At 45.9% G+C, this 25,711-nt stretch overlaps 1 protein-coding gene across 1 annotated transcript in view; it reads left to right on the top strand.

Moving 5' to 3' along the window:
- Nucleotides 1–25,711, top strand: part of LOC109903054 (disks large homolog 1) — a 287,487-nt gene that overhangs the window by 153,900 nt on the left and 107,876 nt on the right. The window contains 2 exon segments of the mRNA XM_031785507.1: nucleotides 12,205–12,258; nucleotides 25,478–25,528. Of these exon segments, the coding sequence (XP_031641367.1) occupies nucleotides 12,205–12,258; nucleotides 25,478–25,528 (105 nt within the window).

Here is a 25,711-nt window from a genome sequence, read left to right as displayed (position 1 = left end):
GAGCTAACTACTGGGACTACACACACAACGGTGTAGCTAACTACTGGGACTACACACACAACGGTGGAGCTAACTACTGGGACTACACACACAACGGTGTAGCTAACTACTGGGACTACACACACAACGGTGTAGCTAACTACTGGGACTACACACACAACGGTGGAGCTAACTACTGGGACTACACACACACACACACAAAGCAAGAAAATATGGGTGAAGTAGGCAAGAATGTCCTTTTGTTTTCTGTCAGCCGACCTGCCTAATTCTCACTTGAAACTGTTTTTGTGTTTTAATAGGCTAAATTACACATTATGTAAACATCTGACTCCAGTGTGATCTGTTGTTACAATTTTATATTCTATTACATTTCAAAGTTCTTTTAGTTTAAGTAAACTGTATTTTTCTTGAAGGTAGCTTAACGTCTTCCAATGTGAAGTAATTGGTAGCCTGGTCAACTATTTTTCCCAACACTGCACACACACACACCCAATGTTAATCTTCCCGCAATTTAGAAGCGTTCACTAATGCTGTCGTGAAATAGTAACCAAAGCCTGTAGATTTGAGTTTGACAGGCAACTATCACATTCCTCCTACCGCTATAGGAAGCAGGGAGGCCCAGCCAGCGTCCACAGACGAGCCCTGATCCCCATATCACAGTCCCAGCTCCGCATTGATTATTCATGCCTGTGTGCTGTCATGTGCAGTACCCACTGGAGCTCATTAATTGGCGAGAGAGTGAGCAAGGGGGAGGGAACAAGGGGGGGGGGGGGGGGGGGGCAGAGCCAGTCTGAGCGGTCTGAGAGAGGGAAGCACAAGAGTGAGAGAGAGGGTGGTGAGAGGGTAAGACTACCGACAGAGGATAAGACTGGATTTTTCTGTGGTGTGATCTCTTACCACTAGTTAGCCTGCTACAGGAGACCGAAGAGGAATACCAGGCTTTCTATCTCATCTTCATATCAAAATCAACCCTGCATCACTTCTTGGACCTACGGCTAAGCCCCAGCCATGACGACCTACTACCACAACCATGAGTACTGCTGCGGGGGCCCCGGGGGCTGCAGTCCCAGCCTTGGGGTGGTGGACTCCAGGCAGGGTAAGATCCTGGGGAACCAGACCCAGAATCGGCATCGGTTCCAGCATACCCAGATCCAGCTGCCTCTGATCCACAGACAGCAGCAACACCTCCTACAACAGCAGCTCCAACAACCACAGATGCAGCTACAACAACCACAGACGCAGCTACAACAACCACAGACGCAGCTACAACAACCACAGACGCAGCTCCAACACCAACAGATGCAGATCCAACACCCACAGATGCAGCTACAACAACCACAGACGCAGCTCCAACACCAACAGATGCAGATCCAACACCAACAGCAGCTCCAACAACCACAGACGCAGCTCCAACAACAAGAGATGCAGCTCCAACACCAACAGCAGCTCCAGCAGCAGGCACTACAACACTACCAACAGCTACAGCAGCAGCAGCAACATCACCTCTACCACAATCATCCCCCTCCCCAGATGCAGCAGACCCCTCTGTTGAACCGCCACCCACTGCTCTCACCACAGCTCCCCCTACAGAGCCCCCAGAGGAACTACAGCTCCTGCACGCTGCCCGCCTCCATGTCTAAGAGCCGGGTGAGGTTCACCAACCTGAGGGACAGCATGAAGAAGAGTCCTACCAAGAGTAAGGCCAAGGTCCAGGCCACACACAGGCAGAGTGGCTGGTGTTCCGACAACTCTCCGTGGGCCTCAATGTCACTGGAGAATCCACCCCAGGTATGTGTGAGTGTATAGGGGACCGACCTGGGAGAAACCCTTGTAGGTGTCTTTGGGATGGACCAACATAGAGATCGTATTTAAAACCGTTGTAGGTATTTGTGAGAAGAGGTCAACATGAAACTACAGGGGAATAGAACCACCAAGAGGAGGGGAGAACCTAAGCCTGGATATCTGCAAGGGTTTGTGGGCTGAAATCACAGAGTCTTTGTGGAGGCTCAGTTGGTTGGAGTTTACATGGTGCTGGCCTGGCAAGGCCTGCCTGGGTTAGAGCTTCTGGAGAGAAACAGGAAGAAGAATGTTGTGAGTGTGTTTTGTTGTTGTTGACGTTAATGTTGTCGTAATGGTCAGAGTGAGCCAATAGGATTCACATGGAGGTCTGGAATATTAAATTAACATCATGCTTCCTCTAATAAACCGTACTATGAGAGTGATGCATGACTGCTGACGAGAAGCAATGATGTGTGGCTTTATAGCTTAAGATAGAAGTTTCCTTTAATTACAGATCTAGGGTGGGTGGTATCTGACCCTGTGTCAGTATCAGTGGCAAGCTCTCTCTACCCCAGTTATAATATTACTGAACCTCTGTCTACCCCAGTTATAGTATTACTGAACCTGTCTACCCCAGTTATAATATTACTGAACCTCTGTCTACCCCGGTTATAATATTACTGAACCTGTCTACCCCAGTTATAGTATTACTGAACCTCTGTCTACCCCAGTTATAACATTACTGAACCTCTGTCTACCTCAGTTATAGTATTACTGAACCTGTCTACCCCAGTTATAGTATTACTTAAGGCCTTCTAGCATGTAAACCAGGTCTTGAAGTTGATAACAGAGAATAGTCGACCATCAGCTAAGTTTGTGTTCTCATCCAAGGCACTCAACTTTCAAGTTCAGTCCAACTTGTTTGGGATGTTGAGACAGTGTGAGCTGCAGGCCATAACTCTGGACTGGGCCTCCTGATCGAAGATAATGATCCAAGCTAATTTTAGCTCTGTCATGGCTGCCAGGCTGTTTTGTGACAGTACAGATCCATAACTAGTGTGTTATGGAGCGACCTCGGGACTAGTTTATGGATCTCCCTCTGTGTGTCTGTTACACTAGTTTACAGTCTAGGGAGCAGACAGTATATTTCCGCCAAACTAACAGGGAATATTGAGCTGTAAGTGGGCTTAGCTAATGGCTACCGTATGCAGGAATGTGGCCTCCATGTTGTCTTGGTTTTGGGGTTTTGTGTAAAATACCCAAATGTGATTTTCCTAGTCAGTTCAACTATTGTTGCTGTGCCGTTTTTATTGAGGCTAGCACAGGTCCTCCAGCTAGACTGTGTAGATGTGCATTGGTGTAGAGAGTCTTTTGAAGGTAATATAAACGGTGCAAAATGCCAGTGTTCCAAAGGGGCCAGAGAGACCCACAGGACCCTGCCCACTAACCTCTGGGGGATGAGGCGACCCTGCCCACTAACCTCTGGGGGATGAGGCGACCCTGCCCACTAACCTCTGGGGGATGAGGCGACCCTGCCCACTAACCTCTGGGGGATGAGGCGACCCTGCCCGCTAACCTCTGGGGGATGAGGCGACCCTGCCCGCTAACCTCTGGGGGATGAGGCGACCCTGCCCGCTAACCTCTGGGGGATGAGGCGACCCTGCCCGCTAACCTCTGGGGGATGAGGCGACCCTGCCCGCTAACCTCTGGGGCATGAGGCGACCCTGCCCACTAACCTCTGGGGCATGAGGCGACCATGCCCCCTAACCTCTGGGGCATGAGGCGACCCTGCCCACAAACCTCTGGGGCATGAGGCGACCCTGCCCCCTAACCTCTGGGGCATGAGGCGACCCTGCCCACTAACCTCTGGGGGATGAGGCGACCCTGCCCCCTAACCTCTGGGGGATGAGGCGACCCTGCCCACTAACCTCTGGGGCATGAGGCGACCCTGCCCCCTAACCTAAAATGTATTTTAATAATGAAAACCCTCAGAAGTCCACACATAATACCCCATAATGACATCACAATACCCCATAATGACATCACAATACCCCATAATGACAAAGCAAAAACAGGTTTTTAGATTTTTTGGCAAATGTATAAAATACAAAAATATATATCCTATTTACGTAAGTATTCAGACCCTTTGATATGAGACTTGTGGTGCATCCTGTTTCCATTGATCATCCTTGATGTTTCTACAACTTGATTGGAGTCCACCTGTGGTACACTCAATCTATTGGACATGATTTGGAAAGGCACACACCTGTCTATATAAATTCCCGCAGTTGACAGTGCATGTCAGAGCAAAAACCAACCCAAGAGGTCGAAGGAATTGTCCATAAAGCTCAGACACAGGATTGTGTCAAGGTACAGATCAGGGAAGGGTACCAAAAAATGTCTGCAGCATTGAAGGTCCCCAAGAACACAGTGGCCTCCATCATTCTTAAATGGAAAACGTTTGAAACCAACAAGTCTTCCTAGAGCTGGCCACTCGGCCAAACTGAGTAATCGGGGTAGAAGAGCCTTGGTCAGAGAGGTGACCAAGAACCGGAAGGTCACTCTGACAGAACTCCAGAGTTCCTCTGTGGAGATGGGAGAACCTTCCAGAAGGACAACCATCTCTGCAGCACTCCACAAATCAGGCCTTTAGGCTTGTGTGGGCAGACGAAAGCCACCCTTCATTAAAAGGCACATGCCACCCTTCTTGGAGTTTATCTAAAGTACTCTCAGACCATGAGAAACAAGATTCCCTGGTCTGATGAATCCAAGATTGAACTCTTTGGCATGAATGCCAAGCGTCCCATCTGGAGGAAACCTGGCACCATCCCTACAGTGAAACATGGTGCTGGCAGCATCATGCTGTGGCAATGTTTTTCAGAGGCAGGGACTCGAGAGAAACTGAACTGAGCAAAGTACAGAAAGATCCTTGATGAAAACCTGCTCCAGAGCACTCAAGACCTCAGACTGGGACGAAGGTTCACCTTCCAACAGGACAATGACCCACAATGAGCACACAGCCAAGACTTCAGGACAAGTCTCTGAATGTTCTAGAGTGGCCCAGCCAGGGACCGGACCTGAACCCGGTCTTGGGAGAGAACTGAAAATAGCTGTGCAGCTAAGCTCCCCATCCAACCTGACAGAGCTTGAGAGGATCTGCAGAGAAGAATGGGGAGAAACTCCCCAAATACAGGTGTGCCAAACTTGTTGCCTCATAAACATAGAAGACTCGAGTCTGTAATCGCTGCCAAAAGCTGCTTCAACAAAGTACTGAATAAAGGGTCTGAATACTTAAACCTAAAAACCTGTTTTTGCTTCGTCATTATGGGGTCTTGTGCGTAGATTGATGAGGGTAAAAAAACGATTGAATCTGATTTAAAATAAGGCTGTAACGTAATAAACTGTGGAAAAAATCAAGAGGTCTGCATACTTACTTTGGGGTGTGAGGCAAGGCCGTGAGGAGTGTGTCGGGGGGGCTCAGTGGGCTTTTACCTGGGAGCGCTGACACAGCGTCCTTCAACCTGGCCTGCTCTTCTGAGGGTGGGAGGGTTGACCAAATGCTGGACTAGCTCCTCATGAAGGCACGCATGCAAACACCAGGAAAAGAAGGTATACCCAAAGGTGCTTCTGCCCAACTTAACCCCTCTGTAGTCTTATAACATTCTGTATACTCCCCTTGTGTAGTCTTAACATTCTGTAGACTCCCCTTGTGTAGTCTTAACATTCTGTAGACTCCCCTTGTGTGGTCTTAACATTCTGTATACTCCCCTTGTGTAGTCTTAACATTCTGTAGACTCCCCTTGTGTAGTCTTAACATTCTGTATACTCCCCTTGTGTAGTCTTAACATTCTGTAGACTCCCCTTGTGTAGTCTTAACATTCTGTAGACTCCCCTTGTGTAGTCTTAACATTCTGTATTACTCCCCTTGTGTGGTCTTAACATTCTGTATACTCCGCTTGTGTAGTCTTAACATTCTGTATACACCCCTTGTGTAGTCTTAACATTCTGTATCCTCCCCTTGTGTAGTCTTAACATTCTGTAGACTCCCCTTGTGTAGTCTTAACATTCTGTAGACTCCCCTTGTGTAGTCTTAACATTCTATATTACTCCCCTTGTGTAGTCTTAACATTCTGTATTACTCCCCTTGTCCTGAGGGTCTAAAATGACCCACCTTCACTAAAACCACGAAAATATAGCAGCTTAATTGAATTTTAAACCCGAAATGTATTTTGCATGTAGAAACAACCTGTCATTCATCACAAACTTTGTGAATATCTGGGTTTTCCCTCTTCACAATGCAGAACGGCTATTTAATAATTGGACACCTTTCGTTTTTTTATTATATCACACCTGTCATAATTGTTTTCTTTACTAAAGTAGAGGTTTATTATTATTGCTAAAGCTACTGCATTGGTCTAAACATACATTTTGTTAGCCAGAGATAGCACTTGTATAGCCTAAGAAAGTAGCAGAAATGTGCAGAAAGTTTTTTATTTATTTTCCCTTTATTTAACTAGGCAAGTCAGTTAAGAACAAATTCTTATTTTCAATGACGGCCTAGGAACAGTGGGTTTACTGCCTGTTCAGGAGCAGAACGACAGATTTTGTACCTTGTCGGCTCGGGGGTTTGAACTTGCAACCTTCCGTTTACTAGTCCAACGCTCTAACCACTAGGCTACCCTGCCGCCTCTACACTCTTAACTACTAGACTACCCTGCCGCCTCTACGCTCTAACCACTAGGCTACCCTGCCGCCTCTACGCTCTAACCACTAGGCTACCATGCCGCCTCTACGCTCTAACCACTAGGCTACCCTGCCGCCTCTACACTCTAACTACTAGACTACCCTGCCGCCTCTACACTCTAACTACTAGACTACCCTGCCGCCTCTACACTCTAACCACTAGGTTACCCTGCCGCCTCTACGCTCTAACCACTAGGCTACCCTGCCGCCTCTACACTCTAACCACTAGGTTACCCTGCCGCCTCTACACTCTAACCACTAGGTTACCCTGCCGCCTCTACACTCTAACCACTAGGTTACCCTGCCGCCTCTACACTCTAACCACTAGGTTACCCTGCCGCCTCTACACTCTAACCACTAGGTTACCCTGCCGCCTCTACGCTCTAACCACTAGGTTACCCTGCCGCCTCTACGCTCTAACCACTAGGCTACCCTGCCGCCTCTACGCTCTAACCACTAGGCTACCCTGCCGCCTCTACGCTCTAACCACTAGGTTACCCTGCCGCCTCTACACTCTAACCACTAGGCTACCCTGCCGCCTCTACACTCTAACCACTAGGTTACCCTGCCGCCCCAGTAGTTTTGAATGCATTTTATTGAAGGGAAATAATAACCGTCTTGAACTTTTTTGGCAACATATATTATATATATTATATTATTCTCATATATATTCTTATATACTGTACAATGAGGAATTCAACTTCAAAATACTAGTCTTCTCCCATTTTTTTTTAACCACTGCCCCCAGCCACAAGGTTGACATAGTATTTGTTTTACAGTCCTTTGGGGGGCAGAATTGGCATCTCCTCCTCTTGCCTGCCCCTGCTGCAGCCTCAGGTGGATCCGGACAAGATTCAGCCCCCTGAACAGCTTTCACAAGTGCTGCAGAGGCTGCTGTGCGGAGGAGGCGCTCCCTTCTTTAAATGTGTGGGGTTACAAGTGCCTTTCCCAGCTGCTCTAGGAACACCCTCCTCTTGTTCTGCTTATCAGGCATCCAGGTAGGGTTGATCTTGTTCCATATCACAAAGGCATTGTATGAGGACACATCAATGATGTTATGGAAGATGACCAGGGGCCAGCGGGCAGTCATCCTCCTGCAGCTGTAAGTTCCAATCACCTTGTCCAGGTTGTCCACATCTCCTTTGTTGTGGTTGTAGTCCAGGATGATGGCTGGCTTCCTGTCCTCACAATCACTGATCTCAGCCATTTTGTGCAGTGTGCTCAGGAGGACCACGTTCTTGTTCCTCTTTGGGAGGTAAGAAACTAGAGTGGTGGGGGGGGGGGGTGAAGGTAACCTTTTTATGAGAAGGCCTCTCTTCCCCTTGTTGTGAAGAGTGCAGGGGGGAGCTCAGGCTTGTTCTTTCTAACTCTGCCAACCATGGTGATCTTCCTCTTCAGGAGCTGCTGGCTGAGTTCATAAGAGGTGAAGAAATTGTCACACGTGATTTTGTGCCCCCTTAGTCCATCTGTCACATCAAGCACAACCCGCATCCCCTGGTTCTTCTCCGGGCCTCCACTGGTCGGCTTCCCTGTGTAGACTTGCATCTTCCAAGCGTAGCTGGATTGTGCATCACAGGCCACCCATATCTGGATGCCATACTTTGTTGGCAAAAGAGATAACTATCAGTAATTAGTATCAGTTTTAAAAAACAATCGCATAAATCAATGATCTTGATCAATGATATTACAGCAATACATAATACAATGAACAGTGAAAATCACTTACATTACAGATATGAAAATATAAATGTACCTCTAAATGGAACCAGTTGCTCATCCACTGTTACTTCAGGCCCAGGGTTGTAGAGGTACGGCAGACGCTCCACCCACTTCTCCCAGACCTCTCTTATGGCTCCACCCACTTCCCCCAGACCTCTCTTATGGTCGTCAGATGCTCCTCCCACTTCCCCCAGACCTCTCTTATGGTCGTCAGATGCTCCTCCCACTGCTCCCAGACCTCTCTTATGGCTCCACCCACTTCCCCCAGACCTCTCTTATGGTCGTCAGATGCTCCTCCCACTTCCCCCAGACCTCTCTTATGGTCGTCAGATGCTCCTCCCACTTCCCCCAGACCTCTCTTATGGTCGTCAGATGCTCCTCCCACTTCTCCCAGACCTCTCTTATGGCTCCTCCCACTGCTCCCAGACCTCTCTTATGGCCCCTCCCACTGCTCCCAGACCTCTCTTATGGCTCCTCCCACTGCTCCCAGACCCCTCTTATAGCTGCCAGTTTGTCTCTCACACGTCTTGCAGGTCTTGACTCACAGTTATCAAATCGTAGCATTCTTGAGAAAGTGTGAAAGACTTTCAGTGGCATCGTGGAAAATCCCCCTTCCACTCTCTGCATCCCAGAGACTACATGTAGCCTCGCTTCGGGACCTATACACACCCGCTAAGATTAGCAGCCCTATGTAGCCTCGCCTCGGGACCTATACACACCCGCTAAGATTAGCAGCCCTATGTAGCCTCGCTTCGGGACCTATACACACCCGCTAAGATTAACAGCCCTATGTAGGCACGCAGGTCAATCTCATACATACTTTTCCTGTTGTCTCCATATTTATGGAAACTCTCCAAATTTGTCATCTCCAGGATGATTTTTTCGATGGCTGGTGTGATGAATATGTAGAATGTTGAAGCGATGTCCTGGGCATGGGCAACTGCATGTCTTGGGGGTCATGGGGTTATCCTTATGACATTTTGTGCTGCCATCCTTCCCTGGCTGTCATATGGTGACAATGGTGTTATTTTGCTGTTCTTTTTTGCTGTTCTTGGACAAAAATGTCTCTCTTTCAGCTTGGGGGATTTATTCTTCATCTCAAATCAAAATCAAATGTATTTATATAGCCCTTCGTACATCAGCTGATATCTCAAAGTGCTGTACAGAAACCCAGCCTAAAACCCCAAACAGCAAGCAATGCAGGTGTAGAAGCACGGTGGCTAGGAAAAACTCCCTAGAAAGGCCACAACCTAGAAAGAAACCTAGAGAGGAACCAGGCTATGAGGAGTGGCCAGGGGGGGGGGGGGGGTCATTTTTGACCCTTCAGATAACACAAGGGTAATCAGGTGCTCGACTGAGGGACAACGAGAAAAAGGAGCACTCTGTTGCTATGGAAATCTGATTTGTTTTCTTGTCCCGTCAATACATGTATCAGTTTGTGTTTTGGCATGATTCACCCTCATCACACCACAACTCAGTTGTATTCCCTCCTCACATAATGTGTGAATTGAAGGCTACAGTGTTTACACCACCATGATGATGTAGGATGATATCAGTGCTGTGTGTGTACGGAAGGTGTAGGATCTTAATTTGATCACCCTGTAATGCAGGAAATGTGAAGTTTATCATTTATACTTTGAAATTTCAAACTTGATTTTCCCTTGTGAAAAATGTATCAACCCCTAGAAATAAGTCCATTAATTATAATCCACATAATAATTCACATTTCCTGTTGCTGCAGGATTATTTTCCTGCTGTAGCAAACTGGCTCCAATTAAGATTTTGTGTGTGTGTGTGTGTAAAGAACAACACTAAAAGCTCCACTCATCAGTGTCATTCTGGGTTAATTTACAGCTAAAGCACGGCCACTTCTGTCAATGGAGCCACCAGATCAGACTAAGGAAAACTGAGGAAAACTGTCAATGAGTGTTATTTACATTGATAGGCTGGAGAGGAGCACATGGTAGCTTTGGGTCCGTACTCACAAAGCGTCTCAGCGTAGGAGTGCTGAGGATGGAACGGCCATGCTTTTATATAGGAGCGTCTGTTCTTGCTTTCCTACGTGTGACTGTTGATGTTCTAGAACCCTCAAATTAAATTCTGGAACTCGTAGCCAGTTCCACTGCTTTTTTCTAGTCAGGGACTGATTTGAACCAATGAATGATCCTGCATAACAGAACCAGCAGTAGCCCATACCTCGTAGGGTCAGAGTTGAACACCTCTATTCTATAAGCTCTAATGGACTTGTTCCTCAACATGTTAAATACCTGCTGGAATTGAATTATATCTATGTATGTCCATAGTATCCTGGCTTAGCGTTTGCATATACTAGATCTCTTTTCCTTTTTATCTTGAGAAGAGAAACCTGTTTACCTAAATGTTCCTCAAACACCAAATACATTTAAGCCGATCTGCATATTTCACCCTAAAGGAATGTTCACATCGTTCTCAGTACTCCGTCAATAACATAATAGTAAATCCTGCCCGGGTAGTCTCACGAGCAACACGCCAAATCTCCAAACTTTAACAGCCTTTCTGATACTGCGGGGTTGAGCCCCTCCCTCCCTCCCTTCCCTCCCTCCCTCCCTTCCCTCCCTCCCTCCCTCCCTCCCTCCCTCCCTCCCTCCCTCCCTCCCTCCCTCCCTCCCTCCCTCCCTCCCTCCCTCCCTCCCTCCCTCCCTCCCTCCCTCCCTCCCTCCCTCCCTCCCTCCCTCCCTCCCTCCCTCCCTCCCTCCCTCTCTTTTTATTTTCTCCTCTCATCCCCCTCTCTATAATCTACACACATTAGAGCCCTCAGCAGCTGCCACTGCCAGACAATCCTCCCTCACTACCACATTATCATAATTCAGTTTAGAACATTACCATATTTGCTTTCTCTCACTTGTTTTCTCTCTCTCACTCAATCTTTCTCGATTCCTCTCTCTCACTCAATCTTTCTCGATTCCTCTCTCACTCAATCTTTCTTGATTCCTCTCTCTCACTTTCTCTTTCAATATCTCTTTCTCTCTCACTTTCTCTTTCAATATATTTTTCTCTCTCACTTACTCACGCTCCTTTCTCTTTCTCTCTCTCTCTCTCTCTCTCTCTCTCTCTCTCTCTCTCTCTCTCTCTCTCTCTCTCTCTCACTCCTCTCTCTCCCTTCCTCTCCCTTCTTCCCGTTCAGCATGTAGATATATCATTGTGTGTTACTGCATCAGTGTTGTGTTGCACAGTGTGTGTATTCTTGCCTGTGTGTTTTACCCTGACCCTTGACCTCCATTGCCATTGTTTAGCAGCCAGATGTGGTGGTCCCGCCCCCCGTACCCATAATCCCTGTGATCCCCATCCCAGCCGAGACCACTCCTGTCATCTCTCCACCCTCCTCTCTGCCTGCACCCGCGTCACCCACGTCACAGGTCATCCTCTCTTCCCTATTTCCCCTCTTCTCCTCTTTATTTTTTTACACACCTCCCATTTTGCTTCTGTTTTGGTGCTGGAGTTTAAAGGATTATTGTTTTTGAGGGAGGGACTTGCTAGTTTGGGTGGTTGTTTTGTAACCTCAGGACCTGTAGGAGAGGAGAGACAAGCCCAGTGAAGACCAAGGGATCCTGGAGGGAGTTGTCTGTTATTAACCATGTAGTTGGGGATGTTTGGGTCAACGCCATAGCAACGCCACAGCTGTAGGCTTCAGGAGTTAATATTCTGCAATAGAAAAGTGTCATGTTGCCGTGGTGATCTCTAACCGATGCTTTCATAATGTTGTACCAAAACATGCGGAGAGTAAGTTATTAGTTTTGTCTCACCCCAAAACAATGTTTTTGTTTTGCCTAATATTTTTTGTAACTTTGTAATTTCTGTTGTTGTTGTGTTTAGCTTTTGTAAAGTACTTACAGGGGAATCGCGAGGTGAAAAAAATATTTTATTTTATCATTAAATATTTTTTAGAACCAAAACTGAGTTCATTTTTGTGCTTTTCTGTTGCAGGCAAACCCACCTCCTGTGGTGGTCAACACAGACAGCTTGGACAGCCCCCCATATGTAAGTCTGAATTTCTTTACACACACACACACACACACACACACACACACACACACACACACACACTGAACTGAGCCCCAAATAAACCATGGTTATTAGAGAAGTGTAATGGAATGATCATATCATCGTGTTAATGACAATAAAGGATAAATACCAGGAAGTAACAGACTACAAATACAGTGTAACTATCCTTTTCAAATCAAAATCAATTTAAATAAATCTCATTTCATTTGTCACATACACAGTTTCCAGCAGGTATACAAGGCACAGTGAAATGCTTATGTGCTATCCCCCTCAACAATGCAGTACATCAGTCAACATCAATAGAGGAAAAATAGCAAGTAAAAGAAGATGTAGTATAGTAATAATGGACTGTATTAAGTGGGTAGTGACTTGGTCACACAGCACAATAAATAGTAGATCATTGAACAGCAGCGTTGACTGTGTGTGGGTGTGTGTTTATGAGTGTGTGTTTATGGGTGTGTGTCCTTGTGTGTGTGTGTGTGTGTGTGTGTGTTTATGGGTGTGTGTGTGTGTTTATGGTTGTGTGTTTATGGGTGTGTGTGAGTGCTTGTGTGTGTTTATGGGTGTGTGTGTGTGTTTGTGTGTGTGTTTGAGTGCTTGTGTGTGTTTATGGGTGTGTGTTTATGGGTGTGTGTGTGTGTGAGTGCCTGTGTGTGTTTATGGGTGTGTGTGTGTGTGTGTGTGTGTGAGTGTTTTATGGGTGTGCTTCTAAGTTTGTGTGAAAGGGTTAGATATTTGGGTACTCAGTGCAGATGGCCTCTATAAGGTGCAGATGGCCTCTATAAGGTGCAGATGGCCTCTATAAGGTGCAGATGGCCTCTATAAGGTGCAGATGGCCTCTAAGGTGCAGGTCTGGGGTCAGCTGTCTGATGGCCTGGTGGTAGACTCCTGTTGGTGTTTATTTGTATAGCACAACGTAGTTTCTGTTAAAGTGAAATACCATTGTAAAAAAAAAAATGTAAAACTTTCTTTTTAAAATCTATTTACCGGTGTTACCAGCCGGAACTAGAAATCAAAGATGTTATTATGTCTGTCTGAACCTCTCTTTGTATGCAGCAAAAACATTGTACTGTATATTCGCCATGTATTATTACTTTCTGCTAGATTAACCAGGCTCACTGAAGCTACCAGAATAGTGTATTTAATCTGGGCTGGGGAAATGCCTTCCATTGAGATTATGTTTATTGAGATTACAAACCAAATCATGCTGCGTGGTCTGGTCTCTGTGCATAAATCTACTGGGGGGGGGAATATACAAGGTATTCCTCGTCATCCCATGTAAGCCCACCACTAAATCTAATGGTCAATGAATAGCACACCTAATACGGCTGTTCCCAGTAAATAGCCATCCATCTAAAGCCCAGTGACCAGGACTTGTTACTATATTAAAGTAGTGGAAGTAGGGGGGGGTGATCTTTGATTTAGTGAACTTTCATCGACATTGTTGTCGTATTTATTTATTTGTATTACCTTTATTTAACTAGGCAAGTCAGTTAAAGAACAAATTCTTATTTTCAATGACGGCCTAGAAACAGTGTGTTCAGGGGCAGAACGACAGATTTGTACCTTGTCAGCTCGGGGGTTTGAACTTGCAACCTTCCAGTTACTAGTGCAACACTCTAACCACTAGGCTACCCTGCCGCCCCGTATTGGCTTAGCTAGGATGGCAGGGAGAATTTAAAACATTGAGCTTCAACCAATACATATACTATTGTAGGGATGTTAGCAATTTACTTTATTTTTGTATTCTTACCTTTTCTTATTTCTTATTTTGTTGCGTTGTTGAGAAGGAACCTGCAAGTAAGCATTTAATTGGACAGTGTTTACCACTAATACAACTTGAAGCTTGTCTTTGAGTGTATCTACCAGGGTTAGGATCAATGCAGCTCATAAATTCCAATTCAATTCTTGATACCGCAGAGGGTGTGCAACATTGTAGACTAATTACAATTCCCCAAAAGGGTATTTTGTTTCATAGTGATAAAATTATTTTAGGCGATTTAGATAAACAGGCCATTCTTTTTTTTCTCAGTGACCAAAAAAATGATGCCATTCTAATTTTGGCTGATATGGTAGCGAATATATTAAATCAGAATATCAAATTGGGATAATGTTGTAGGTTACACCAGCAAGTATACAAATATCTGCCAGGGCATATTATTTTAATTTCACATGGGGATGTGGGAAGCTAACAGGCTAGCTAGCTTGTAGTGTTTAACCAACTTGGAGATGTGGGAAGCTAACAGGCTAGCTAGCTTGTAGTGTTTAACCAACTTGGAGATGTGGAAAGCTGAAAGGCTAGCTAGCTTGTAGTGTTTAACCAACTTGGAGATGTGGAAAGCTAAAAGGCTAGCTAGCTTGTAGTGTTTAACCAACTTGGAGATGTTGGAAGCTAACAGGCTAGCTAGCTTGTAGATAAGAAGTTAACCAACTTGGACATGTGGGAAGCTAACAGGCTAGCTAGCTTGTAGTGTTTAACCAACTTGGAGATGTGGGAAGCTAACAGGTTAGCTAGCTTGTAGATAAGAAGTTAACCAACTTGGAGATGTGGAAAGCTAAAAGGCTAGCTAGCTTGTAGTGTTTAACCAACTTGGAGATGTGGGAAGCTAACAGGCTAGCTAGCTTGTAGTGTTTAACCAACTTGGAGATGTGGGAAGCTAACAGGCTAGCTAGCTTGTAGTGTTTAACCAACTTGGAGATGTGGAAAGCTAACAGGCTAGCTAGCTTGTAGATAAGAAGTTAACCAACTTGGAGATTTGGAAAGCTAACAGGCTAGCTAGCTTGTAGATAAGAAGTTAACCAACTTGGAGATTTGGAAAGCTAACAGGCTAGCTAGCTTGTAGATAAGAAGTTAACCAACTTGGAGATGTGGAAAGCTAAAAGGCTAGCTAGCTTGTAGTGTTTAACCAACTTGGAGATGTGGAAAGCTAAAAGGCTAGCTAGCTTGTAGTGTTTAACCAACTAGAAGATGTGGAAAGCTGAAAGGCTAGCTAGCTTGTAATGTTTAACCAACTTGGAGATGTGGAAAGCTAAAAGGCTAGCTAGCTTGTAGTGTTTAATCAACTCGGAGATGTGGGAAGCTAACAGGCTAGCTAGCTTGTAGATAAGAAGTTAACCAACTTGGAGATGTGGGAAGCTAAATTGGCCCAGCGTTGTCTCGGTTTGGCCGGGGTAAAGGGAAAAGGAGAACTCATCAGTTATACAACTGAATGCCTTCAACTGAAATGTGTCTTCCACATTTAACCCAACCCCTCTGAATCAGAGAGGTGCGGGGGGCTGCCAAAATCAACATCCATGTCTTCGGTGCCCTGGGAACAGTGGGTTAACTGCCTTGCTCAGGGGCAGAATGACAGATTTGGACTTTGTTAGCTCGGGGATTCGATTTGACAAGATGTGGGAAGCTATTAGGGGTGTAACTTTTTTCAATTTATCATTAGAGTCTCATCATGCAGCTTTACAATGTATTAAACATCTAAACATATAGCCCAACATTTGTAGAACAACTGAAGTTTCATTAATAACTGTAAATCAAGCTTATAGCAGTTCCTATTTCTTTGTTAACCTCCACACAGAATAGCCGCATGTGATCACTCCCTCAAATCGTTTGGGGAAAATATCCTTTCTGTTTTTATTCTGTTTTATTCAATTGTATTCTTCACACTATAAAATAATGCCACGGAATTCTACGCAAATCTTGTCTGCTAATAAATTAACTAGTGTTGCCCACAGCCATTTGGCATGGCCAGATCAGGACCTAACATAATGACAACTCAGAGTATGCTATTCCGTTCTTCTGAAATAGACTACATTTTCTTCATATCCTGTATTCTTTAGATCTGTCTAAAATAAAGAATGGATTTATTGTGAAGGTGTAGACTATAATAAATTGATTTATTATACTTTTATGTAGATGTTCTGAAGGTGTGCATCAGTGCCTCGTAGGCTATGTGTGGAAGCCAGGAGATGCTAAATGTGTTTATATTAATTAACAGTTAATTATCGTGAGACCGACAGTTATTTGCTTGACAATCACCGGCTGACAACATTTCATGACCGCCACAGCTCTAGGTATCTAATTAACACCAGCTGACAACATTTCATGACCGCCACAGCTCTAGGTATCTAATTAACACCAGCTGACAACATTTCATGACCGCCACAGCTCTAGGTATCTAATTAACACCAGCTGACAACATTTCATGACCTCCACAGCCCTAGGTATCTAATTAACACCAGCTGACAACATTTCATGACCTCCACAGCTCTAGGTATCTAATTAACACCAGCTGACAACATTTCATGACCGCCACAGCTCTAGGTATCTAATTAACACCAGCTGACAACATTTCATGACCTCCACAGCTCTAGGTATCTAATTAACACCAGCTGACAACATTTCATGACCTCCACAGCCCTAGGTATCTAATTAACACCAGCTGACAACATTTCATGACCTCCACAGCCCTAGGTATCTAATTAACACCAGCTGACAACATTTCATGACCGCCACAGCTCTAGGTATCTAATTAACACCAGCTGACAACATTTCATGACCGCCACAGCCCTAGGTATCTAATCAACACCAGCTGACAACATTTCATGACCTCCACAGCCCTAGGTATCTAATTACCAAAATGGGAACGTTGCTCTAAAACAATCTGACTGCGATAAGTATATGGAAACCTTTACTGTCCCTATTCTCACCTCTCTCGCCCCTATATCTGTGTCTGGTACTACAGTGTGTAGTGAGGGGGCCAGCCCCTATATCTGGTACTACAGTGTGTAGTGAGGGGGCCAGCCCCTATATCTGTATCTTGTACTACGGTGTGTAGTGAGGGGGCCAGCCCCTATATCTGTGTCTGGTACTACAGTGTGTAGTGAGGGGGCCAGCCCCTATATCTGGTACTACAGTGTGTAGTGAGGGGGCCAGCCCCTATATCTGTATCTTGTACTACGGTGTGTAGTGAGGGGGCCAGCCCCTATATCTGTGTCTGGTACTACGGTGTGTAGTGAGGGGGCCAGCCCCTATATCTGTGTCTGGTACTACAGTGTGTAGTGTAGTGAGGGGGCCAGCCCCTATATCTGTGTCTGGTACTATGGTGTGTAGTGAGGGGGGCCAGCCCCTATATCTGTGTCAGGTACTATGGTGTGTAGTGAGGGGGGCCAGCCCCTATATCTGTGTCTGGTACTACGGTGTGTAGTGAGGGGGCCAGCCCCTATATCTGTGTCTGGTACTATGGTGTCTAGTGAGGGGGCCAGCCCCTGTGGTCAGTCTGGTACTACAGTGTGTAGTGTAGTGAGGGGGCCAGCCCCTGTGGTCAGTCTGGTACTACAGTGTCTAGTGTAGTGAGGGGGCCAGCCCCTGTGGTCAGTCTGGTACTGCAGTGTGTAGTGAGGGGGCCAGCCCCTGTGGTCAGTCTGGTACTGCAGTGTGTAGTGAGGGGGCCAGCCCCTGTGGTCAGTCTGGGTGATAGGATAGGAAGGCATTTGGTATTTAAAGGCCTTAGAGTCCCATCAGGGAGCTTAAAGCCTTGGTTACAGGATCACACTCAAATAGCCCAAATCAGGGACAGGGCCTTGTGTAACACTTTGGCATCCTGGGGTTGGTTGGGAGATTAATTGTTGGGTGTCTATTTATTTTCCTAATGCAACTTTTATTAATGACCTCTAATCCCTCCCCAGCAGTGTGTGTCTGTCTGTGTCTGTCTGTCTGTATTTAATTTATTTAACTCGGCAAGTCGGTTAAGAACAAATTCTTATTTACAATGACAGCTTACCGCAGGTGGCCTAGTGGTCAGAGTGTGGTCAGAGTGTGACTCTGATTCAGAGGGGTTGGGTTAAATGCGGAAGGCACTTCAGTTGTACAACTGACAAGGTATCCCCCTTTCCCTTTACCCCGGCCAAACCCGGACAACGCTGGGCCAATTGTGCGCTGCCCTATGGGACTCCCAATCACGGCCAAATGTGATACAGCCTGGATTCGAACCAGGGACTGTAGTGACGCCTCTAGCACTGAGATGCAGTGCCTCAGACCGCTGCGCCACTCCGGAATGTATTGTTTTTCTGATTTATTTTAATCCTGTCTTTGCTATTTAACGAAACTGTCATGCTGCAATCACTCTACACGGGTCATTCTAGAACCTACGACACTGGGGTGAATACAAAAGTATCTCAGATTGATCCTAATTTGGGCCCTGTATGGCTACCCTGGCGGAGAGAGAGAGAGGGAGGGAGGGAGAGAGAGGGGGGGGAGGGAGAGAAGGAGAGAGAGGGGGGGGAGGGAGGGAGGGAGAGAAGGAGAGAGAAGGGGCAGAGGGAGGGAGAGAGGGGGGAAGGAGAGAGAGGGGCGGAGGGATGGAGAGGAGGGGGGGAGAGAGAGAAGGGCGGAGGGAGAGAGTGGGGGAGGGAGAGAGTGGGGGAGGGAGAAAGAGGGGGCGGGAGAAAGAGGGGCGGAGGGAGAGAGGGGGCGGAGGGAGAGAGGGGCGGAGGGAGAGAGAGGGGGCTGAGGGGAGAGAGAGGGGGCGAGGGAGAAAGAGGGGGGGGGAGGAGAGGAGAGAGAAGGAGAGAGAGAGAGAAGGAGAGAGAGGGGGCGGGAGGGAGAGATGGGGGGGGGAAAGAGGGGTGAGGGAGAGAGAGGAGGGGAGAGAGGGTCGGAGGGAGAGAGGGGAGAGTGGGGGGGAGGGAGGGAGAGAAGGAGAGAGAGGGCAGAGGGAGGAGGGAGGAGGACAAGGAGAGAGAGGGGCAGAGGGAGGGAGAGAGGGGGGGGGGAGGGAGAGAGAGGGGCGGAGGGGATGGAGAGGAGGGGGGAGAGAGAGGAGAGAGAGGTGGCGGAGGGGAGAAAGAGGGGGGAGGGAGAGAGAAGGAGAGAGAGGGGGGGGCGGAGGGAGAGAGTGGGGGGGGGGGGGAAGGAGAGAGAAGAGGGGCAGAGGGAGAGAGAGAGGGGCAGAGGAGGGAGAGGAGAGGAGAGAGAGAGAGAGGGGGGGGGAGGGAGAGAGTGGGGGGGAGGGGGATGAGGAGGGAGTCAGAGGAGAGAGAGAAATAGAGGGAGGGAGAGGAGAGTGAGCAAGAGAGAGGGAAAGAGGGAGAGGGGGGATGAGAGCAGGAGGGAGTCAGAAGAGAGCGAGAGAAAGAGGGAGGCAGGCAGAGGAGGGAGGGGGGAGAGTGAGCTAGAGAGAGGGAAGGAAAGGGAGAGGACAGGGGAGAAATAGAGAGAGGGAGGCAGGCAGAGGAGGGAGGGGGGAGAGTGAGCAAGAGAGAGGGAAAGAAAGAAAGGTGTGAGAGAGATGGTAGACCAGGGCTGTCCAGCCCTGTTCCTGAAGAGATACCATCCTGTAGGTTTTCACTCCAACCCTAATCTTGCCCCCCTGATCCTAATAATTAGCTGGTTGATAAACTGAACACGGTTAGTTACAACTGGGGTTGGAGTAAAAACCTACAGGAGGGTAGCTCTCCAGGAACAGGGTTGGAGTAAAAACCTACAGGAGGGTAGCTCTCCAGGAACAGGGATGGAGTGAAAACCTACAGGAGGGTAGCTCTCCAGGAACATGGTTGGACACCCCTGTGGTAGACATTAGACATAAATGTGAATCTACTGCTGCCTTATTGAAGACACACTGTTGTTACTTGGCTTGTGAACTTTCCACAGCAGTATTTGCCTACAGTAGGTTAATGCCAGATCTGTGAATCCCACCAATAAAGTTAGAGACTGGTGTCCCAGAAATACTGTCTCTTAACGCCCAGTGCAATTACACCTCACCTATTCTGATCTACTCATCATTAAGACTGATGGGGTGGAGTTAAAGCTAATCCACAGATACAGAGAGGTGACAGACCATTTTAACATGGCTACCCATCTCTGAGACGACCGCCAGACCATTTTAACATGGCTACGCATCTCTGAGACGACCGCCATACCATTTTAACATGGCTACCCATCTCTGAGACGACCGCCAGACCATTTTTTAACATGGCTACCCATCTCTGAGACGACCGTTGGTAAGGGTAGTAGTATTAGTAGAAGTAGTATGGTAGTATTAGTGGTATTAGTATTAGTGGTGGTAGTATTGGTGGTGGTAGTATTAGTGGTAGTATTAGTGGTGGTGGTAGTATTAGTGGTATTAGTGGTGGTGATGGTGGTAGTATTAGTGGTAGTAGTATTAGTGGTGGTGGTAGTGTGGTGGTAGTAGTAGTAGTGGTGGTGGTGGTTGTAGTATTAGTAGTGGTGGTGGTGGTTGTAGTATTAGTGGTGGTGGTGGTGGTAGTATTCGTGGTAGTAGTATTAGTGGTGGTGGTAGTATTAGTGGTATTATTGGTGGTGATGGTGGTAGTATTAGTGGTAGTAGTATTAGTGTGGTGGTAGTAGTAGTGGTGGTGGTGGTTGTAGTATTGGTGGTGGTGGTGGTAGTATTCGTGGTAGTAGTATTAGTGGTGGTGGTAGTATTAGTGGTGGTGGTAGTATTAGTGGTGGTGGTAGTATTAGTGGTAGTAGTATTAGTGGTGGTGGTAGTATTAGTGGTGGTAGTATTAGTAGTGGTGGTGGTAGTACTATTATTGGTAGTAGTATTAGTGGTAGTGTGGTGGTGGTAGTATTAGATGTGGTGGTGGTACTATTAGTGGTAGTAGTAGTAGTGGTGGTGGTAGTAGTGGTGGTGGTAGTAGTGGTGGTGGTAGTAGTATTAGTGGTAGTAGTAGTATTAGTGGTAGTAGTAGTATTAGTGGTGGTGGTGGTAGTAGTATTCAGTAGTATTTTTCCACATTTTGTTACAGCCTTGTTCTAAAATGGTTTCTGTTGTTTTTTCCCCTCATCAATTTACACACACTACTCCGTAATGACAAAACAAAAACAGTTTTTTATAACTTTTTGCAAATTTATTTTTTAAACAATATATAAATCACATTTACATAAGTATTCAGACCCTTTACTCAGTACTTTGTTGAAGCACCTTTGGCAGCAATTACAGCCTCGAATCTTCTTGGGTATGACGCTGCAAGCTTGGCACACCTGTATTTGGGGAGTTTCTCCCATTCCTCTCTGCAGATCCTCTCAAGCTCTGTCAGGTTGGATGGGGAGCGATGCTGCACAGCTATTTTGAGTTCTCTCCAGGGTTCCGGTCCGGTCTCTGGCTGGGCCACTCTAGGACATTCAGAGACTTGTCCCAAAGTCTTGGCTGTGTGCTCATTGTGGGTCGTTGTCCTGTTTGAAGGTGAACCTTCGCCCCAGTCTGAGGTCCTGAGCGATCTGGAGCAGGTTTTCATCAAGGGTCTTTCTGTACTTTGCTCTGTTCATCTTTCCCTCGATCCTGACTAGTCTCTCAGTCCCTGCCGCTGAAAAACACCCCCACAGCATGATGCTGCCACCACCATGCTTCATCGTAGGGATGGTGGCAGGTTTTCTCCAGACGTGACTCATTCAGGCCAGAGTTCAATCTTGGATTCATCAGACCAGAGAATCTAATTTCTCATGATCTGAGAGTCGTTTTAGGTGCCTTTTACTGAGGAGTGGCTTCCGTCTGGCCACTCTACCCTAAAGGCCTGATTGGTGGAGTGCTGCAGAGATGGTTGTCCTTCTGGAATGTTTTCCCATCTCCACAGAAGAACTCTGGAATTCTGTCAGAGTGACCATCAGGTTCTTGGTCCCCCGATTACTCAGTTTGGCCTTGTTTGGTACACTTCCCCAGATCTGTGCCTCGACACAATCCTGTGTCGGAGCTCTATAGACTATTCCTTTGACCTCATGGCTTGTTTTTTGCTCTGTCAACTGTGGTACCTTCTACAGACAGGTGTGTGCCTTTCCAAATCATGTCCAATCAATTGCATTTACCACAGGTGTACTCCAATCAATTTTGTAGAAACATCTTAAGGATGATCAATGGAAACAGGATGCACGTGAGCTCAATTTTGAATCTCATAGCTAAAGGTCTGAATACTGATGTAAATAAGGTATTTCTGTTTTTTCTGTTTTTCGCTTTGTCATTATGGGGTATTGCTGAAGATTTTTTATTTACTTAATCAATTTTCGAATAAGGCAGTAGCCTAACAAAATGTGGGAAAAGCCAAGGGGTCTGAATACTTTCCCAAGGCACTGTAGTGGTGGTGGTTTTCTGTTTGTTTCTGTTTCCCTCGCCAGTGAGCTCCGGACAGACACACACAGCTGTAGGCTAGTTGCTGTAGGCTAGTTGCTGTAGGCTAGTTGCTGTAGGCTAGTTGCGCAAGTGATAAGAAGTAGGTAGGCCTATTTTATGACTTTTTTCCCCCATGAATGCCGAGTGGTTATCAAAAGGGCGCGAACGATAAATATTTTTCAAATTGGCTACAATGAGGATCTATTCTCATTCTCAATGGATGAGGCAAATAAAACATTACTTTGAGATGCTCCACAGTGATGGTGAGTTAAGACAATCAGAAATAGTCTCAGATCACCTATATAGACCTACATTTGCCTAGTTCTACGCATGATGAAAAGCGTGTCCTTACTCAAGATTGACAGGAGCGCTCCAAACGAACAAAACTCGGAAATGGAATTAAATAAACCTTTTCTAACAAGTTAGCCTAGGCGGTGTGCTCTGCAAACAACATGTCCACTCCTACAATGACAACGGTAAGAATGTAATAATAGTATATTGAATCTATTAACAGAAATTACCATAAACCATAAGAAATTAAGGGAATTAACGGTAAATGTACTACTGGTGTCTCGTGTGCCATACTTAAAAAAAAATGTATATATTTGCCACTGTTCTACAAAATAAATCTGTCGACCAACAGCCTATCGACCAAACAATTGTCCAGTCGACTAAATGAGGTCAGCCCTATACACAATACTAACCTAATTGAGAGTGAAAAGGAGGAAGCCTGTACAGAATATACATATTACCAAACATGCATCCTGTTTACAATAAGGCACTAAAGTAAAAGTGAAAAAGATGTGACAAAGAAATGAACTTTATGTCCTGATTAAACAGCTTTATATTTGGGGCAAATCTAAAACAACATATCACTGAGTGCCACTCTTCATATTTTCAAGCATGATGGTGGCTGCATCATGTTATGGGTATGCTTGTCATCGACTAGGGAGTTTTTTTTAGGATAAAAGGAAATGGAATAGAGGAAAGCACAGGCAAAATCCTTCCCAACAGACACTGGGAGACAAATTCACCTTTCGGCAGGACAATAACCTAAAACACAAAGCCATATCTACACTAGTTGCTTACCAAGACAACATTAAATGTTTCTGGGTGGTCTAGTTAGTTTTGACTTAAATCGGCTTGAAAATCTATGGCAAGACTTGGAAATGGTTGTCTAGCAATGATCAACAACCAACTTGACAGAGTTTGAAGAATCTTTAAAAGAATAATGGCCAAATACGGTATTGTACAATCCAGGTGTGCAAAGCTCTTAGAGACTTACCCAGAAAGACTCACAGCTGTAATCGCTGCCAGAGGTGATTCTAAACATGTAATTGACTCAGGGGTGTGAAAACGAATGTAAATGAGATATTTCTGTATTTCATTCATCCAAAAACATGTTTACACTTTGTCATTATGTGGTGTTGTGTGTAGATTGGTGAGAAATCTATTTAATCCATTTTGAATTTCAGGCTGTAACAACAAAATGTGGAATAAATCAAGGAGTATGAATACTCTCTGAAGGCAATGTATATAAAAAAAAAACTATTTTCAAAACTGCTTCGTGTGAAATAACGTGAAAAGTGTCCAGTCCAAATGAACTATTTTGGGACGGATGATCTGATGTGCGTTTTGTGTAATTCTGAAGTACATAAAATTGCATTGGGCTTTGCATTGGGCCCTATAATTGCATTGGGCTTTGCATTGGGCCCTATAATTGCATTGGGCTTTGCATTGGGCCCAATAATTGCATTGGGCTTTGCATTGGGCCCTATAATTGCATTGGGCTTTGCATTGGGCCCAATAATTGCATTGGGCTTTGCATTGGGCCCAATAATTGCATTGGGCTTTGCATTGGGCCCTATAATTGCATTGGGCTTTGCATTGGGCCCTATAATTGCATTGGGCTTTGCATTGGGCCCTATAATTGCATTGGGCTTTGCATTGGGCCCTATAATTGCATTGGGCTTTGCATTGGGCCCTATAATTGCATTGGGCTTTGCATTGGGCCCTATAATTGCATTGGGCTTTGCATTGGGCCCTATAATTGCATTGGGCTTTGCATTGGGCCCAATAATTGCATTGGGCTTTGCATTGGGCCCAATAATTGCATTGGGCTTTGCATTGGGCCCAATAATTGCATTGGGCTTTGCATTGGGCCCAATAATTGCATTGGGCTTTGCATTGGGCCCTATAATTGCATTGGGCTTTGCATTGGGCCCTATAATTGCATTGGGCTTTGCATTGGGCCCTATAATTGCATTGGGCTTTGCATTGGGCCCTATAATTGCATTGGGCTTTGCATTGGGCCCTATAATTGCATTGGGCTTTGCATTGGGCCCTATAATTGCATTGGGCCCTATAATTGCATTGGGCCCTATAATTGCATTGGGCTTTCCCTATAAACCTGCATGAAAATACAATCAAATAATAGTTTTAAAAAATGTCATGTGTTTTGGTTCATATCAGTGGTTGTTCGTATTGTCTTCGATCACCAACTAGAGTTGGTGATTGAATATTTAAAAAATCAAATCGATGTTTTCCCCCCTACATCGCTGGCGGTTACTGTATGTGTGTTGGGCGGGGACAGAGCAGTCCTGCTGTCATCCTCTCTCTCCCAACACGCCTATCACCTCTAATCCTGTGGAGATTATCCCCTCGCGCCACACAAGACGACAGCATTAGCGCTGTGCTCTGCTCAGAAAGCCCTGCTGCCGCACATTGCTGCAGTATTCCCCACAGAGCAGAGGGGATTTTCACATTGATAGCCAGCCTGTGCTGCCCTTTATAAGGCTGCTACTGGGGGGGGGGCTCTGATGTCACACAGCCACTGTTTGTTGTAGATACAGTATAGTCCCTCACACCTCTTTCTTTAACATCTTCAGTATGGGGTTTGAGGAGGAATAGGTCATTCAAATGAGACCTCTGGTGGGAGAGACGGTTTGATCTTTCAATCGTCACATGTTCCATGTTTCCAGTATAGGCACCCTCTCCTGGGCCGATATAGACGGCTCTCTGTATGATTCCCCCCCCGATGATGATTGGCTGATGTCTTGCGTGTTGTCTTTCAGGCGAATGGATCTGAAGCTGATTATGAGTATGATGAGATCACACTGGAACGGGTAAGTAAGAGGGAACATCACGTCTCCTTTTAAACCCATGGTTCTCCTTTCCACTAAATAGGTGCCTTTAACACTTAGGTTTTTAAATAAATTGAAGGTTTCAATTTGTATCTAAAGGTTAACATTTGAATGAAGATGTACTTTTAAAAAGGTTATAAACCATGCAAGATATTTCTATTTTTA

This window comes from Oncorhynchus kisutch, linkage group LG13 (assembly GCF_002021735.2).
Source record: "Oncorhynchus kisutch isolate 150728-3 linkage group LG13, Okis_V2, whole genome shotgun sequence".
NCBI lineage: Eukaryota > Metazoa > Chordata > Actinopteri > Salmoniformes > Salmonidae > Oncorhynchus > Oncorhynchus kisutch.
The sequence above is the reverse complement of the archived record's forward strand: the minus strand, read 5'-3'. Positions and strand labels throughout refer to the sequence as shown.